General features: G+C 44.6%; 1 protein-coding gene across 2 annotated transcripts in view; it reads left to right on the top strand.

The window, feature by feature from the left end:
- The window catches only part of IGHMBP2 (immunoglobulin mu DNA binding protein 2), a 35,015-nt gene that overhangs the window by 12,268 nt on the left and 3,603 nt on the right, over positions 1-19,144 (top strand). For both annotated transcript variants that reach the window (XM_031607340.2, XM_031607339.2), the window contains exons 7-12: positions 2,004-2,151; positions 4,674-4,848; positions 12,709-12,891; positions 16,314-16,432; positions 17,723-17,817; positions 18,174-18,297. In XM_031607340.2, the coding sequence (XP_031463200.2) occupies positions 2,004-2,151; positions 4,674-4,848; positions 12,709-12,891; positions 16,314-16,432; positions 17,723-17,817; positions 18,174-18,297 (844 nt within the window). The remainder of the gene's footprint in view (positions 1-2,003; positions 2,152-4,673; positions 4,849-12,708; positions 12,892-16,313; positions 16,433-17,722; positions 17,818-18,173; positions 18,298-19,144) is intronic.

The raw sequence follows: 19,144 nt of genomic DNA, 5'->3' as shown, positions 1-19,144 counted from the left end.
GCCTTAGGGAGCCTAGTAGCATACATGAAAATCCATACTCTTTATACACGTTTTCTGTCCATCCTTTTTTTCTTACCTGTATAAGCTGGAAGTACTCCAGGACATCAACTTCTGAATACTGTTTGTACCAACAAGGGTGTAATCCCATGTTATTTGAGCAAAAAAGGCAGATAGTTTTAGTGGCATTAAGCAACATCAGCTGGCAGTTCAGGCCATCAGACAGTTAGACAGACCTACAACCAACCCCAGAAGAAAGCCAGCCTAAATCAAGCCGAGTACACAAACCTACAAAACTCAGCTATGGAAGCAAGGTGTGGCCTTAGATGCAGCTCCTAGACCAAATGGTGAAGGGTGCGGGCACAAACAATGCAGATTAGAGCCTGCTGGCACCTGTGATACCTTAACAGAGAGTGAGTGGGCTCAGTGAGCCAAGCATTGTCCTTGAGGTTGACTGAAAGTTCTGGATTGGGCTGGATTCAGCCGGATGTTTGGATCTTAATGTCACCAGCCACTTGCTGTTGTTAATTTTCTAACTAGTTGCTTTTTTGCAGAACAGATGCAAAACTTGGCAGTACTGGCACCAGCAATTTTGCTCTCTAATCTTCCTGTGTTCTGAGCAGAGAGGAAGCTGACACTGATCTATTTTGTTCCTTCAGCTCAATGAATATCTGGGTTGGCTCCCACCCTCTCCTTTTGAGCCAAGCTAAGGGAAAGATGCTTGCATGATGTCTCTCCTGTAACTTCTAAATCTGTCCACACACTTGACTCCCCTTTACATGTCAAGACTCCACAGATATTAAATACCTAGAAGCATAACCAAAGCAGGATGGCTGGGTAGACAAGAGGCACAAGGAATGTCTTTGCTAGAGGGAATGCTGTGATATGAGCTGAGCTGTGTTAGGGACCAGAGAGTCCGTCCATACAGAAGATGGTTATAGGAACCATCAGGTCTCATTGGTTCAGCTGCTTGTGAGAGCCTTTGTGTGTACCCTTTTTAAATTATTCATGTCATCAGCCTTTGCTCAAAGAAAATAGTCCAAATTCCCACTTGAGAATTTGGGCAGCTTTCTCACGGTGACTTGCAGTGAGCAATAGCTTGTCTCTTGTTTCAAAGCTGCTGATTTGCAACTGGGGTAATGCTAGCAACCCGTGGTGATGATTTGATGGTTTAGATGTATTTAATCAGTTACTAAAAAAAAAAAAAAAAAAACATGAGCCTGTCTGGATGTTGCTGTGAATCATTTACAGCAACTCAGAGATGCCTCTTCAAAAATGCAGAGCTGCTGCTGGGCAGCTGTGGGTCAGTCATCTTGGTGCCCCTTCTGCTTCAAGGTCACTTGGAGCCCAAGAGTCCTTGCTTCCCCTGAGCAAGGACCAGAAGAAGACATTGTGTTTGTGATGTTCCTCACCCAACAAGGGCACAAAACCCTCACTGTTACATTTTACTCTCCACTTTGTGCTAAAGTACTTTTGCTCCAGTGTGAACGTTGTATTGACCAAAACGTCTGACCTTCTATCTCTGCTGGACACTGAAAAAGCACAGAGCAGAGCAGGAGGGGTGAAACAGAGGATTTAAGGACAAGGAGTTACTCTTTAACAGTCCTTTATGTTTCTAATTAAGACAATCGAAATGTGCAGCCAGAAGAGTTTAAGTATGGGCCAGCTAAGTCTGAGACATCACTGTCTAGACCACGAGTGATGGTGCTACTCCTGATGCTCCTGGAGGGTCTGTTAGGCCGTGGTATTCTCATTGTGCTGCTTCATACTTTGAGCCTGGGGTTGTATTGCTACAGTCATACTCATTGCATTTCAAGCAGCGCTGAGTGCAGAAGGGGCTTGCTGGTAGGGTGAGGGAAGAGAAACCAAGGGCTTTGTGGAGCTGCTTCTGGTAAGCCAGTGGGTTATGGTGGGCATAGAGGAGCTGTGCTGAATCTGTCTACTTCCATTATCAGAGAAGCTGAGTATATACCTCTTTGCTCTATCTTGATATTTTAATTTTACAGGCAAAATCCAAAAAGAGTCAAGACAAAGGGGAGCGGGGCCATTTTCTCAGCGAGATTAAGGCACTGAGAAAGGAGCTGAAGGAACGAGAAGAAACTGCCATGACTGCAGCCCTTACCCATGCCAATGTAGTCCTTGCTACAAATACAGGTGCACAATCTTCTTTTTCTTGGCAATATTTTACCTCCCACTGTCAGGTCTCATGTAAACGATGCAGTGCTGCATCCTGCCAGGAGAGAGCCTTAGAGTTTTTGCTCCTGAGAGTCAGTCAAGTTTGCTGCATGCTGTCAAACTCCTGTGCAGCGAGATCCTCCCTGCTTACCTCCTAGCATGTGTTTCTTCTGTTCCACTTTGAAAGGAAGGTAAAGAAGATCTCATGAATTTAGAATATAGGTCTTTGAAGAGCCTTTGCTGGGAACCAGGCTGGCCCGTCTTAGTTCTGAGTTGGAGCTGAGCTTCCAGTGCATAAACAAGTGCTTTTGGAAGTGTATAGTCTGCTACTTATTTCATAAGTCACAAGCTTTTCTGCTTGGATAATTTCCATGGCTGACTGAATACAACACATGTTTCCATAGCCTGATCTCAGCCTGCGTGTGTTTGGTTAGTTTTGTAAATCAAGTGGAATAAAGCACATGGGATTTTGGGAACTGTTCCAGGTATTGGTCAGGCAGCACATGTAGGCACAACTACAAATAGGCAAGTAATAAATACTCTTGCAATTGAAGGGAAATGTAAGTGCTTAAATTTAACACATCCTGAAGTGCTTTTCTGGATCAGAAAAACCCAACTTTTAATCCTCAGATTTGGTTGCTCAGAGATTATTCACTGAAAAAAACCATAAGTAATCTGAGGTCATTAAAAAGAACCTCATGGGTCATTCAAAACTTACTAACATGAAGGTTAAAAAAAAAAAAACATTCTAGTGAATTATTTTCTGGGAATTCTCTCTCACTTAGAATCATAGAATCACCAAGGTTGGAAAAGACCTCCAACATCATCCAGTCCTACCATCCACCTGCCACCAATATTACCCAATAACCCACATCCCTTAGTACAACATCTGAATGTTTCTTTAACACCTCCAGAGACAGTGACTTTACCATATCCCTGGGCAGTTTTGCCTGAAATAAATGTAGGGAGCTATTTGTTCATTTGTTTGTTTTTAAATAAAACTGGTATTTTGTGCTAGCCATTGCAGTGATCAGATGTGCTTTTCTCCTGGGGCTTGCTAGCAAGTCTGGAGGTCTGTGTAATTCTGTTTCAACAAAAGGTGGTGGAAAAAGAAACTTTGTGTTTTCCTCTGTTAAATAATCTTGGTATTTGTCAGAAACCATCTAGTTTGATGGGAATTATTGATGCACGCCACATTGCTCTGTTGCTAGGTTCAGCAGAGGGAGAATTTAATCATGGCAACATAGAGGGACAGCAGCGACCTTTAGTTAATGGAAGTTCAATAAGCTGAGCTGCAGCGCTGGAGGGGAAGAAAACTGTCTGCAGAGCTGTAAGCCACAATAGGACAGGCTTGCTTAGTCAGAGAGAACCTTTCTGGTTCTTTCTTTTCCTTCCACCTGTAGCATGGCAAGAAAAAAAAAGACAAGTTCAAGCTATACGCCTCTTATTGCCACAGTGGACTCATATAGGCTGAAAATTGTTTGTAAGGAAAGCAGCATCTCCGTTGACAAACTCTGGTATGAGAACATACATAAAGCTGTAGAGGCAGCAGGGTTTGCAGTGTCAAAGCAAAATAATTCCTAGTCAGTGGTGATTTCAGAACTACATCGCATTAGCTTGAGAGCTTTGGAAAAAGACATCTCTGTGAGTGCTGTGACTAAAATCTCCAAGTCTGGCATCTGGCTTCTGCATCATTTTCTTTTGCAGCTCCTTTTTTTTTTTTTTTTTTTTTTCTGTGTGTGTGTGTGTGAATGCTTTGTTGATGCCTGTGAAATTCACAGCTCTGATCAGTGCATGGATCAGTATCGTTTCATGTCAGGATTACAGCAGGATCTGCATAAGAGTTGTTTGGTCAGTGTTACAAATGGACTATTGTTGTAAAAAATAATAGCTTTTGTCTCAGCTGTGTGATTGTAGTCTTTTCTGATTTCCCTTCTACTCCCATAAGGAGGGACAGTGGAGCAGGGGAGTTCAGCACGTGGGTCTCCACTGCTCATTTCTCCTGGGGCATCCCTCAGTAGATCAGCCAATCTCACGTCTGTCATCCTTGCAGTTTTTGTTGCTGAGAAGTTTTATTTGCATTTGAGGGCAGAAGGAAAGTGGGTGTTCATTAGTGTTTTTGCTCTGTTTCTTCTCTGGTGAAGTATTTGAACATATTGTTCTGTTAATCGTCTGTGTTTCACTTGTTTCATAGATGCTTGGAAGCTTTTGGCCCCAGATACCAGGCAAAAAAGGGTAAACAATAATAGAATCAGAATATCCCGAGTTGTGAGGGACCTATAAGGATCACCAACTCCTATCGGCAAAAAACAATTCTGACCTATACAAGTAATGTATGTTTATTTGTCGTAGACTACAGAGATGAATTTTTACATATCTGCAGAGAAACATTATTTTATCTGTCTCCCTTATCCACAGTTAAAGCATCATGACTTGTTTTAAAAATGTGTTGCTTGCTCATGTGCATTCCTGCTAAGCTGCACGCTTTCTCCTTCAATTAGGTGCTTCTTCTGATGGTCCGCTGAAGCTGCTGCCTGAGAGTTATTTTGATCTGGTCGTGATAGATGAGTGTGCCCAAGCCCTGGAAGCCAGCTGTTGGATACCTCTGCTGAAAGCTCCAAAGTGCATCCTGGCTGGGGACCACAAGCAGCTTCCCCCTACCATCATCTCCCACAAGTAAGGAGCGGTCTGTGGTCACAAGATCACGCCTCGAGTTTCAAGACATTTCATTAACATGATTATTTAGCACTGTCCTCCATGGACTGGGTTTAGTCACACAGCCAGGATTACACCAGAGCTGTTTTACTGATAGCCACTGCTTAAAGTTTAATGTGCCTCCATCTGAGCAGGCTTTCTTATTGCACCAGGACATGACAGTCATGTTGCCCACTGCTGAACCTACTCACGTCATAGGAAAGCACGTGTAGTCAGCATGGCTGTCTACCTCTTGTGCTGATGACTGCCTGCTGGGCAACTGCTGAAGGATCTCTAAGGGTTTTCAGTTTGCAGACAGAAGAGCAATCTGACAGCCTTCAGCCCTGCTCAGGAGCTGCTGTGAACTCCTTGCCTACAAAGCTCTCATGCATGTAGGAGCATGTGGCCTGCCAAAGTCTGCACATCAGCTCCAATTTTGTAGGAATGAGCTTAGATGGGTTGCCTTGATAGAGGTGCTAAAGCAAACCCCAGAAACTGAAGGCAACTCTGTACCAGTTCCAGGTGTTTATAGTGGGAAAACTAGATCACGCAGTGACAGGGTGATGTCAGCCTTTGAAACTTACCCATACCCATTTTGGATAGGTACTCTAAACTGCATTGAGGACATGATCCAGCAGCTGGATTCCCTGCCTTCTCTGAGATTGCTGGTCGCCCACATTCCACATGTAATTAGGTCTTGTGTTTCCACAGTGGAGAGGATCCTCTGCACAAAAAAAACGGGGCAGACAGAGAGTATGAGTGCAATAAGTGCAGCGAGGCAGAAAGCTCAGGTAGAATGATAGAATGGCTTGGGTTGGATGAGACCTACGGATCATCAGGTTCCAACCTCCCTGCCACAAGCTGCCAATCACTGGATCAACTACTAGATCAGATTGCTCAGGACCCCATCCATCCTGGTCTTACAAATGTCCAAGGATGGGGCATCCACAACCTCTTTGGGCAGCCTGTTCCAGCACCTCACTACTCCCTCAGTAAAGAACTTCCGCCTGACATCTAATCTAAATCTCCCCTCCTTTTGTTTAAAACAGTTCCCCCTTGTCCTATCAACCATTCCCCCTTGTCCTATCATGCCAAACCATGTTTTAGGAAGATCTGTGACACTGGGAACATCCTCAGCATCACAGAAAAGTGCTCAAAAGCATTGTAATGATGTCGAGGCTTTCCCACTGTGGGCTTTATGCAAGGAACAGGTGAGATGAACAGTGTGAGATGAGGGCATGCTGTACTTGCTGGTAGCTGGGGGATTGATGGTTGGTTTTAACATGCTTGTCTGCATCCTTCCATCAGTCATCTGAAATGTCCTCAGCTCCAGAGAATTCAGTGTGTTGAGCTTAAGTTGCTCACTTCTTTTTCCTTTAGTGAGAAAGTGTGCTTGTGTTATGCTCTAATACTACATTACTCAATATTTTATTTTATCAGATGTTATTCCTGAGAGATGTGTCATCAGCAGAGACATTTTTTTCATTCTGCTTGTTTACCAGCACTTGGTTTTCTCTGTTTTACACTGAAATTTTCAGAGTGGTTGGAAAAGTTGTTGAAAAAGACAGTTTAAAACAGCACATAGCAGCCACTGGAGTTAGTAAAATGGGAAGCAAATAGAAGACGAATAAAACAGAAGGAAATCCTGGTCTCACTGGCCAGTATTTACATACAGATTTTTAAAATATTTGTTTTTAAGAAAAATATTTTGTTTTCTTCCATGAGGTTTCCTCCCACCTGGCAAGAACAATGGCCTTGGTTTACCTCCTGTTTGCTGACTGCAAGCTTTATGGAGGGAAATCAGGCTTGGCTCATATTAATCCAAGTCTCCTCTTTCCTTTATTAAATTCTGCCTCTGTGGTTCTGAATTTGTTCATTTAACATATTAATGTGGGAGTTGTCTGTGCTTTGAGGGGATGCTCCATATAGTGCTTACGAGCTTTCCAGTGGTTTAAAATATCAGTGTACACGTGTTTATTCAGCTCTTGGTCTGGAATGACTGAACTGGCATTGTGCACAAGCAGAGAAATAGGGCTGAGAAATAGGGCTGACTTCATAAACTTTCTCCTGCTTCCAAAAAAATAATTAGCCAGATACATAACTATAACCTCCCATGAATTTTGAGCCAGGGAAATGAAACATCTGAGGGAGCTCCCAGCAGATACCTGAGAGGTACTACAAATAATCTCAACGTGCTGCATCATCATGAAGACAAGGTCTGATTCTTGCTATTGTTTGATGCGTGAAGGATTTTGTTTTGCATATGTTGGCAAGTGATAAGCACACTCCTTCGCTGTCTAGGTTGGTGAACTGCACAAAAATGCCTGTCTGGAACCCCTGCCCTTCTTGCCTTGCTGCTCGTTTACTGCAAGTCTGCAGGCTGTGTCTCTGTGCCTAGGTTTTCCCCATCTGTAAGTTGGAAATAAAAAATTCTTACCTTCAGGGCTTTAGAGCTGGGTGGGCTGAGATGTTTTTGACCTTGGGTTGAAAAGAGGCAGTCAGGGGCTAGATGGAGGCTAGAGCAAGCTTAGCTCCTGTAGATTCATGCTTACTTACTTTAGGTTGGAGTCTGATTTTGTTTGGAATCAAATGCTCAGTCAACAAGGGCTCCTTGAATAATGTGCCAGGTACTTTTTGGAGCAAGTTTCTGCATACTAACAAAAATAAATTTGCCTTCTTGGCCCTCGAATTCGAGGGCTTTGTTTTACTTTGGTTTTCTAAGTGATACGTTCACTTGTTCATATTTTGGACCCAGAGCAATTGCCACAGTCGTGCTTTATTTACCACGTCAGAAGTTTGTAGTGGATGAAAACACCAACACTCACTGTGCTTCGAAGGCAAGGACTTACTTTCTCAAGACTGTCAGAGTAAGGGCAAGATGCAGTAGAAACACCAATCCTATTACTATGGGTGAGTGGCTCCAACACTCAAGCTGATGTCAGTTTTGGCTGCTCTTTGCAATGAAGCAGATTTTTTTTTCAGATGAGCAAAGAAAACATTACACCACCCGCCAGCTGCTTTCTTCTGCCCTCTATTGTGCTGGTTGTTGCCAGGAGCCGTTACTGGTGCTGTATCATGGAGCTGACAACTAAGAGCTCTTGTTTGGTAGGACCCATCTGCTGCAGACCTACTGGATCTCCTCCTGGTCTCTCCACCAATTTTCTGTTAATTTGACTTTACAGTGGAAAGCTGCCAAGACTTGTGAAGGGCTTGGAGAATATGCCCTATGAGGAGAGACTGAAGGAACTGGGGCTGTTCAGTCTGGGGAAGAGGAGGCTGAGGGGAGACTCTTCCAATATCTTAAAGGTGCTTACAGCGAGAGTGGGGTTGGTCTCTTCTCACTGGTGACAGGTGACAGGACGAGGGGAAACAATTCTTTACAGAAAGGGTTGTTAAGCACTGGAATAGGCTCCCCAGGGAGGTGGTTGAGTCACCATCCCTGAATGTGTTTAAAAACCATTTGGATGTGGGGACATGATTTAGCGGAGGGCTGTTAGGGTAGTATAGTTAGGTCTTTCAGATCCTTAAGGTCTCTTCCAACCTGAGTGATTTTTTGATTCTATGATTGAGATCACAGGTGATCTTAATGTTACCTGTTCTTTGTAGAACTGAGAGCTCTTGGGCAAAGTGCTTGAATCTGCAGAGGGTTTCAGTAGCCTGGTGCAGAGTATCTACCCTGTGGAAGAAACCTGCACAGCACGTGTCAAACTGTTGGAAAGTAGAACTATGTAATGCTCAAAGAAAATGGCTTTTCTTTCAAGCTCTGTTGTTGTCTACTGAAAGTCCCCAGCAGATTTGTGATGGGAAGAATGTGCAGCGATGTCCAGCTGGAGCAACTGACAGAATCTGCCACAATAGCTCTCCTAATGAAATGCAAAAGCTAACAAATCTTGATTAATTAGAATGATTTATTTCAAGAAATCCAATTATTTTTCAGATAAATGCCTTTAGAAATATTAGCTCTTTCCTTCATACATCTGAACTCTGGCCTTGTGTTTAATTGCTGCTGGAGTAAAAGCATTTGCTTTATCGATTAAGGTACATGCCACAGCTTTCTTCTTTCCAGCACAGTCCCTTCCACAACACAAATAAAGCAGATACAGAAGAGCATCACTGTGTTCTTTTCCCAGCTGCATTCCCTGCAGGCTGTGAGATGCAGTGCAAAGGCACATCCATTCTACTTTCATGTGAAGTACTGCAGGAATAGTCACCTGCCAGCTCCTTCTTTGGTTAATGGAAAAAGATAAGCTATTTCCAGGGATGATTCATGCCGAGAACTGAAATCCTTCCGCCTACCTTCCTCTTCCCCTCCATTGATGACAGCAGACCTGAAGTGTGTGGGTTCCTATTTTCGGGGCCTTGATAAAGGGTCTAAAGTTGGCTGAGATGAATATGGGCTGACAGCAGGATCGTCTGGTACTACAGTATGCAAAGTCAGTCCTGTGCAAGTGGGAAGCCTCTGTTAAACAGAGATGCTTTGGTACTTTATCAGTGCCATAGTGCGAGCACAAGCAAAGGGACTGCCACAGAGCTCTGGGAGCTGGGCCCTGTCTAGAGAAGCTGTTTTTTGTTCTCTGCATTTCTCCACATTGAGGCTTTGACTTATTTGTTCAGATACCTATCAGATTTGTTGCTCTCTGCTGGTTTCTTAGATAAGCTCATGAGCCTTTTGCTGTCTTATTTGCAGGCAGCTAGCCTGTTTCCACCATCCCAAACCCACATGCTGCTCCTCCAAGAGCAAATGTCACTAAAGAGCAAATGTCAGTCCCTGCTTTTCTGTAGAAGCCTCCTCAGCTGGAAACAAGAAGTTCCTCCCTCATATGTGCAAGGATTAAAAAATATCCATGAGGGGGGAGGTCTGGACAGCCTCACTTACTACTACTTTACCTCTGTTTGTGAAACCTCTCAAGTCTGTACCAGGATAGGAAAACTCAGGGCACAAAGTAGAGAAGCGTTGAACTACATGGTTCCACTTGGCTACAGCTTATCATCCTTAATATGCATCAAGAGCTGGAGGAGAAAGCCTTATCTGTGAAGAGCAGCAGGCAGCAGCAGGGCCTCATCCTACTTCATTGGGATCTGCTATCTACAGGAAGGTACATTCAAGCGAAGTGCAGCTTTTTCTTGCAATTAAAGCAAGGCAAGACCAGGTTAACTGAAAATACTGGCTGCTGTGGGCTTGTTTGGGTCATCTTAGCATTCACAACTTTACTTTTAAGATTTTCCAGCAGATACATTCTGAGCATCAGGAGTGTGGTTCTGTCTGTGTAACCTCTCCATCCCTGTGGCTTCTTTAAAACAACCGGCACGTGAAACCTGTCCTGTGTGATACTGTTGGCATAGGGATCAATCATGTATAAATTAATTGAGGTGTAAATAATAAGAAATGTTTTAACAGGTGAAATATTTGGGAGCAATTAATATCCTCGTTATTAATTCAGCATATAACCTCACATGTGGTGGAAACAGCATGGTTAGTGTATAGAAGAGTACTATTTCCAAGGCTTGCAGGGAGACTTAATGCCTCCCCCATGCTTTATTGTCTATCTCTAGTAGAAACACTTCAGAATATTTATTGTTAAAAAACACCGGGTATTTCTTGCAGTTCTGCTGAAAAGTCAGCTGTAGACTTGCAAGTGAGCAAGGGAGTAAAGGCCAAAAGCGAAAGGAAGTTAACTTTATTTGGGAAGGCTGCATCCCTCTGAGCCTTTGCCAGCAGCTTATTTTGCTATCTTTTGTGTTTTGCTTCAGTTGCCTGATGTGACTTACACAGCTGGGGTCTGGCAGAAGCATTATCCACAGCCTGAGCACAGCAGGCAGAGCAGGAGCTGGGAATGGGGCTCATTGACATTGCTCAGGAAGCAAAGATCTGAGCTTAAAGTGGGCTCCTGGGCAGGGGGCATGGGTGGCCGGGGCAATTGAGATCTCATGGTGCTTTCTTGGCCCAGAAAACCACATTGCCTACAGGTGGCTCAATGTGTGATAAGCTTTTTCATGAGTACCAAGATGGCACGTGGAAGGAACTAGAAGTGCTTTTCTCTTGGCAGCAGAGATCACACTTCTAGCAAACAGCACCTAAGAGGGGCTTTGCCCCACCTAGTCCCATTCCCCTCCTGAAAAACCAGCATACCTCTGTCAGGTGCTGTTTCACCAGCATTGTCAGTGTTGGTTTTCTCCTGTGCCCTAAGCTGAGAACAACAAGGACCTCTGTAAGTACAATCCAGGAGCATGACAGCTGTAAGGGCTTTGTGAATGAGCTCAGCAGGGGGTCACATTCAACAACAGTAACAGTCACATCCTGTAATAGCCTTATTGTAACCCGCCAGCCCTTCTCTTTGCTTCCATGGCTGTGTTTGTTGTTCAGTGCTCATTACATTCAAACAGCCTTTGGAAAACAGCACTGTCTCCAGAGTCCTGCAGCTGCAGGATCACAGCTTCCAATCCTTTTTTTTGCTGTGCTACATTCTGCAGTTTAGCAAGGAGGAGAGCTAATGAGACTTGACTTTGTGGAAAGATCTCCCCTCAGTTTTTCCTTCTGCAGCTTTAATGAATTTGCAGTCCCTTGTTCAGTTTATCAAGTGCCCTGCTGTTAACAGGACAAGGCTGGGCAGTCCAGCTCACCATGGTGCCATGTATTAATGTTGCGCTTCCCTACAGCAGTAATTGATGCATGCATGCTTACCCTCGACCCAAGTGCTTCTCCCAAGCTGTTCTCTACCATCAGTTTGTCACCACGATGCCTGTTCATTGTAGCAGGCAGAACCTCTTGCCACCAACCACAAGTTCTCTGTGCACACAGGATGAGAAAATTCTCTGCTCACATGCTCAAAATGCAGCAACTTTTGTCCTCCTTTCTCAGACAGTAATGCTGTGATGCTTTCAATAAACCCTTTCTGTATGGCAAACAGAAAGCAATTAGACTCCTGAAAGGCTTATTTCATGAGGAGCTTTATTAATTTGTGTCACAGATAGAAGCACGGGACCTCTGCCATAGGTGACAGAGTTGGTTTTCTTAATGGGCAATAAAGCAATAAACTCTGAAGTGCATTAGTCTAGGGTGAACAGCCAAGGATTAATGAGAACACTTGCACGTCAAGTGTCTCAATAAAACATTGTTGAGATCTGGCTGTGTTGACACCAAATGTTTTAAGATGCTTGTAGGATCAGGCTCTAGTAATAATGCATTAGGTAATTCTGATGCCATTCCCTGAGCTGGAAGCAGCGTGAGTGCAGCGTTACACTGATGCCATACATACAGCTGGTATGAGAAGTGTGACTGAGGATGCTGGCAAGCCAGCCTCTTAAAGGTTAAGAGTATCTCATTCTGGAGCTGTTTCCCCAGGTTGAGAACTTGGGCATCCTCACTCTATTTGAAGTGCATAGAGCAGTGTGGGAGAAGCAACCACTCTGGGTGGGGCCAGCTGCTGCTGTTTGTCTCTCATGTTGTGGTGGCAGTACCAGTAGGCATTTCCCCATGGGGGCATTTCTCCATCCTGACACATGCAAGCTGATCTGATCATGGGTCTATCCCTGAGCATAATCACCCTGCTGTGATTCTATGCTGGGGATGCTGCAGCCTTGTCCCTCTCCAGAATCCCCTGGTACCCAAGTGAAACAGAGTGGGAAGGCCAGGGAAGTAGTACCATCCCAGCATGCCATGCTCAGAAAGCTCTGGGACATATATCCAAGGTGCTCTGACAGCACTAACACCATTAGCATTGATTTCCATTCAATTCCAGCTACAGCATTGTCATGGCTGCAGCAAGAAGATGCGTATTGATTCTATAGTCCAAATTCATGCAGACATCTAGGCTCCACTTCCAACTTGCTTTTTCCACACAGGGCTGCTGCCAAGGGCCTTTCACTCAGCTTGATGGAGCGTGTCATCAAGAGGTATGGGGAGAAGGTTGTGAAGATGCTGACAGTGCAGTACCGGATGCATGAAGCCATCATGCAGTGGGCTTCCTCAGAGATGTATGGTGGCCAGCTCACTGCTCACCCATCGGTAGCCCAGCATCTGCTCAAGTAAGTGCCTTACTCCTTGGTGATACATCTAAGCAGAGGTGTCTTCTTCATCCCAGTACACATTGGATTTGTCACCATGATGGAGTTTTCCATGCCTTCCTGCCATAGCATTTCTGTTTGTCCTTTATTTCATCAAGGAATCATTACCTAGGTGTTAGCTGTCCTTTTTCTTTGTAACAAGAAGCCGTGCAGAGTTATCTTCCATTTGCTCCATTGATATGATACATCAATAAATGAAATCCTTTTGCACCTGGTGAGAACATACAAAGATCTGACATGCAGTGAGCCTACCCCTTCCCCATCTCAAGCTTTCATTGAGAGCAGGGCCAGACACCAGATTTAGTGCATTTTCACATATCCTAATGATTATTATATGGACCACTGTGTCCCCCATATTTGATCCCAAAGGTGGCAACTTTTGGGATCTAGGAGACTAGAAAGCAAGATTCCGATTCTGGCTTGGATGGTTTTATTGTCAAGCCAGTACTTGCAGCAAGTCTGATAGCATCAGATCCATTGTATCTGCAGCAGTTTACCCAAATTCTTTGGTAATTTAGAGGAAGTGACTCATATTTCTTTTCACTTGCATCCTCGGACAGGCAATTGTTTGCTAACACGAGCTGTGGCTGTCAATAATTGGTGCTTTTTAAAATTGTAGTCTGCAGAGTTCTGGGAGGTGGATGGGAAAACAATTCTCTCTGTTGGCCTCAGAGAAGCACAAAATATCACAGTGCCTGTCTGCATGGTGCTTTTGTACTTTTAGCAATGCTTTTTTTAATGCAAATATGTAGGAGGTAGAAAAATTGAAATTCCCCTAGAATCTCTCCTTTTCACAGGGGAAGTGGACAGAGAGAGCTGGAGAGGCCATCTCATGCTCATTTCCTGATAATCTTACTTGTGAACAGCACAAACAACACTATGAGATAGGAACTCTGGCCCAACATATAAACAAAACAAAACCAAGCTTTGTATTTAAGACCTGTCCAAGAGCCTCAACTTCATCCTCTGCAGCCAGCATGGGGATTCTCTTTGCATCAGCTTGCTCTGTTCAGGGCTTCAGCTCAGCTTACATCAGTGAAGCTGATGAATCAGTGAATGCTGACACCTGTCTTGGTTTATATATCTTTGTGTGTAAATATATTTACACAGGTGCATGCAGAGGGTTCTCAAGGAAAGGCTTCTTTCTGCTTGTTCATCTATACCAGGAGGAGCTCAGGTGAGATGGACAGGACTCATTCAGCCGAGCTTTAGCTATACAAATGTAATTCTGGTGTAAAAAACACTCTTCTCAGTTGTTCTTGTTCTTTGCTGTGCTTATTTTCCCATTTAACTACACAAGAATAGTAGCTAAAGTCAAAAAGGTTTGAAACCATTAAATTAGGAATTAGTTGAAAAGTTGAAACTTGCTGGCTGTTATTCTGATGATGTTGGATGCTATTCTGCTTTGCTTTTATGATGGATAAAAGAGTGAATGTCTTACTTTCCACTCCATAGTGCAGCTTTGTCCCCCACTCCACGCCTTTTCCTGCAGACATTGATTTCTAAACCTGAAATGAAGTCTGCTGACACATCACATGAATACAGCAGTCCTGACTTCAGGCACTAAACCACGTAAAATTTCTGGGCCTCTGTAGTATACCAGATAATGCAGTGTCTTGGTGTTGAACCATGATTTTATCTTTAGGTTGTGAGTTCAAATTCCTCCATAATATTTGCAACCACCTCTTGTCCTTTTTTGGCTTAGACTAAATGATTTGCTTAATTCTGTACCCAAGCAAGAAATAAGTAAGTTTTTCATCTCCGATAGTTCTTCTTCCCAAACTTCCCTTCCTTCAGAAACAGGTGACAAAGCACATCAGAAATCCCCACACATCTCCGGAGTTAAGTCCAGGAGTCTGCAAGCAGTATTTTCCAACATTCAAAACTTGTGACTCAGTTCATGAGAAGCTGGTTTGAAGATCACCAGCAGCTCCTTCAGTTTTTATTTAAGTGAAGCATTGGGTGTCCCTTCTGTTAGACTTTTCAGGGGGCCAGCACCCCTCACTGGTGGGGAACATGAGGAAACCCCTCCCAGTAGTGTCATACTTGAAAGGTTCCCAAGCAAAATGCTCCTCAGTCATGATGTACAATTTCCCCAGATTGGTTCACCTCCTCCTGGATGAAGCACAGGGTCCCTAGGTGTCCCAAGGCAGCAAATGGAGCCTGCAACAATCGTCTGCTTGTGTAGTTAACCTGCTTTGTCATAAAGGGTTAGGAATCTCTTCAGGAGCAAAAATCCATCCCTGTTTCTTAGGCTGGTTTTTAGCAGGTGAGAAATACACCTTTCCCCTAAGGGACATCAAGGTTCCAGAGAGCTTCATAGGAAGGCCAGTCGGTGGCATAGGAATGCAGAATCATGCAGTACTAGGGCTGCAGGCGGGGGCTTGCCTTGAACTGGAGCCTTTGCTCTCACTTCCCTGCCTGTCATCTGGAAGCAGTCCTCCTTTGTGATGGCTTCCTTGATCATTTTCAGACCCCCTGGAGCCCCAGCTTTCCTTGATCAACGTATGATGTACAGTGACACATTGTTGTTGGGGTTCTGTCATCTCTGCCTTTATCTTGCTGCCCTCCATCACACCTGCTTTTTCCAGGCTGTGAATTCAGCAAGCAGCTTCCATGAGTATTTAAAAAAAAAAAAGAAAAGGCTAATTAGTTTGGGCTTTTTGGAATACGGTAGTTTTAGATGTAGAGGGGATACGAAAACTCAATTCCTCTGTGGTTCCTTGTGCCATGCTTTTTTCTCTTGCCCTACAGCACTGCTGTCTCTGGTAATGCTCTTTTCCCTCACTCTCAGCAGTGTAAAAACAGAAATCAGCTGCAACAGCTTCCTAGGTCTGCATTTTTTTCCTCTTTGTGATCATTTAAGCGAGTCACTGACACCCCCACACTGTCCCCCTACACCACCTACAACAACTGGGCTGTGCAGCAGAGCTGACAAGAAGGCTCACAGTGCTGTTGGCTGACCCACCTCAAACTCTTTGTGTTTTTGGAGTAATCTAAAGAGCAATTCCATTATGCAAAGGAATAATGTCTTTTCAGCTGTGGCGTTCTGGTATTGCCAGACTTCCTCAGGCCTTCCTCTGCTTGTGGCTGTGACTGCAATCCCAGGGAGCCTGGAGATAAAAGCCTGAGACCCCACAAGGCTCCTCATTAGCATCACTGCCATTGCAAAGAGGACTAAAGCCTGGAGGGGTGGAAAGGTGGAGAATATCAGCTCTCAGCCTCTCACCACCTCCAGAGAGCACCTCTGTTGGTCCATACCTTGCCCTTGGCAAGCAATATCCAGCTGTGTATTGTTGGAAGGAGTGAACAGTAAGACATCAATCACCTTTTGGCATATTTTCAGTGCAGTTAACGTGGCACTTTCCCAACATCTTTTGCAGGGACCTGCCAGGAGTCACCTGCACAGAAGAGACCACAATTCCCTTACTGCTCATAGACACTGCTGGCTGTGGCCTGTTGGAGCTGGAAGTGGAAGATGAACAGTCTAAGGGGAATCCAGGTATAGTATTGGGAATATTTTATTAGGAGGAATTGACTGAAGTCCTCAGCCTCCCAAGGGCTTGGCTACTGTGCTGCTGAGTCAGTATCCTGAGATGTTCCACCCAGGCTGTAGATGTGGCTCAGAACTGTCTCCCATTCATTTCCCGCTTTCATGAAGTCCCCATGGCTTTTCTCAATCTTCTCAAGGCACCAAGCTTTGTGCTGTTTTTCTGACTTTAAATAATAGATTTCATTATGGAGATTCAGTGCAAAGTCACACACCATAGCCATTTCAATAAAGCAAGAGATCTTAATAGGAACATGAAGACACTACCTCCTTTGTGTTCTTGCTTTTGCAACAGGGTGAATGAATGTGAACTGCTCTTCAGGGATACTGCTCACACTCCTACTTTTAGTCTGGCTAGGTAGGCTCACAGAGGGCCTTTGCCAGGTTGTGTTGCACATGGGCTGTCCAAAATCTGATGCTTCACTTGACAATCCACATACCCCAACACTGTTATGGCTTAGAAAACTGTCAGCAGAAAGGATCTCATTTTTCCACACCCCTCTGAGGCAGAGAAAGGCTCTTGTCTCCAGACAGAAGTCTGAGATAAGTCAGGAATCCTAAGCTGGAGATAAATGCAAGTCTTCCAAAATGTGGGAGTTAGCCTTCTGGAGCAGCAGACTGCAGATTCTGGAATGCTATACATGTGTTTTGCTGCAAAATAGATGGTAGAGTCAGTCTTGCAGATAAACATGTGGAATAGTTTGCATTCCTCTTTAGATTATCCTTGTTCGATCTCCCTGAAGCAACTACCATCCTGAGCAGACAGCTCTGGAGGGAACATGAAAGTTTTTATATGACCACGGGGGTGTTGGAAGTGCACGGACTTAGAAGCTAGAGGCTTTTTCACTCACAGCACAGTGAGGAAAATTAAATTTGCAGTGAGGTCTAAAGTTTCATTTCAAAGGGAAAATAATCTATTCCCTGGGTTAGTGTTGATGTCTTGGATTAAGGCAGGAGAAAGCCAGGGGTTGTCCAGAGAGTTCTCTTCTTAAGCTTAGATGTAGGGAGCTGGTGACTTGGAAAGGCAAGAATCGGGGAGCAGGAATGCATAGCACATCACTATCTATCCAAGTGACCCAAGTTGGGAATTTCAGTGCTGCACCACAGGCAGGACTTGCCTCAGCCTTTCTTTGCTATGAGGGGAAGTGGGCAAGCTTCTTCAATCTGTAGCACATACAGTCTGCTGTCGCAGTCAGCTTGGATGTGCTCCTGCCTCACTGCCCCTTCTGCTTTGTGACCTAGGAGAAGTGCAGCTGGTTGGTTTGCACATCAAGGCTTTGGTAGATGCTGGTGTGAAGGCGCAAGACATCGCTGTTGTAGCCCCCTACAACCTCCAGGTGAGTTGGCACCCTCCTGAGACCTCCTCTCTTTCTTCATGCACATGAGAGCGGATTCAAACTTTAATACTTCCAGGAGCGATACCAAAGTACTGTCAGAGAGAGGAATGCAGAAGGCAGCAGATACAAATTATATGATCAGTCATTGTGGCCATCTTCTCAAAGTTGAGGCCTTTGAGGGAGGTGGTGTTTTCTGAGAGGTATTTTCCACTCCCAGTATCAGGAGTCAGCACTTGAGAGACGTGAGCACTCATCCTTTTGCCTTTGAGAGGAAGGGGCTGTTCCAGAATAATGCCATTTTAATGCTTTTCCCTTTGCACTTCTCTCTCTAAGTGACCTCTCTCATGTTTTATCAGGTGGACATGTTAAGAGAGCACCTTTGCCACAGGTACCCTGAGCTAGAGATTAAATCAGTTGATGGTTTCCAAGGCAGAGAGAAAGAGGCAGTGATCTTGTCATTCGTGAGATCCAACAAAAAAGGTGAGAATTCGCTGCCAGAGAAGGGGAAGAATGGGAATGGGGAAGGAATGGGTCACTCCATACATTGCCAAGTATAATTCTGACTGTCTCTAGCACTTCACTGTGAATGAGTTTAGTGGCAAGATCCTTTTCAGCTTTATTTCTCCTCATTATTTTTAAATCAACATGTCCTGTCAGGATTGCAAAGGAAAGTTCTCCATGCTAGGTACGCTCCTGCGACCTCAAAAATTATTGAACTGGAATCCTGTGTATGGTACATGTTGGGTTGGCACTGTGGTTAATGGAGCACTGAGAAAAAGGCAGAAATTGGATGGGACTTGGAGACTGAAGAAAGTAGGAGCCGGCATTACAAGTCGTGCACAGAAAATGCTCCTTTTGGAAGCAAAATCTAGAGCAGAAAATCGAGTTCTTTGCTATCAGTGACTGCAGTGGGAGTTAATAGCTGGAAAAAAGCTACTGAAGGGTTTTGAGGCAGCAGCTCGTGCAGGGGGCACGCGTGGGATTGTGCTGAGAAGTACCTCTGCCCCTTTTCAGATCCTCAACTACATGTCCCTTCCTGCACTAATGCTGCTGAGGATGAGACACTGTGTATGTGCCAGGAGTGCTGATGTTTAGAGGAGAAAGGGGGAAAGGACGCATGGAAGGGGGAGGTGTTTTCTGCCTTTTTTAAAGAAAGCCTGGAGCAGGAAAAGCAGCGCTGGGGGGGAGGATGGAGGTGGGGTGTAGGGCTAAGAATAGTCCTTATTCACGGTGACTCACCTCGCCTCGCTGGTGGCTCAGTGGGAGCCCATGTCCTCAGCAATGACTCTCCGGCCTTCTTCCCAAGCAGGCAGAGCTCACTACCAGC

This window comes from Phasianus colchicus, chromosome 5, assembly GCF_987193195.1.
Source record: "Phasianus colchicus chromosome 5, bPhaCol1.hap1.1, whole genome shotgun sequence".
NCBI lineage: Eukaryota > Metazoa > Chordata > Aves > Galliformes > Phasianidae > Phasianus > Phasianus colchicus.
Note: the sequence above shows the minus strand (reverse complement) of the source record. Positions and strands in the feature narration are given on the sequence as shown.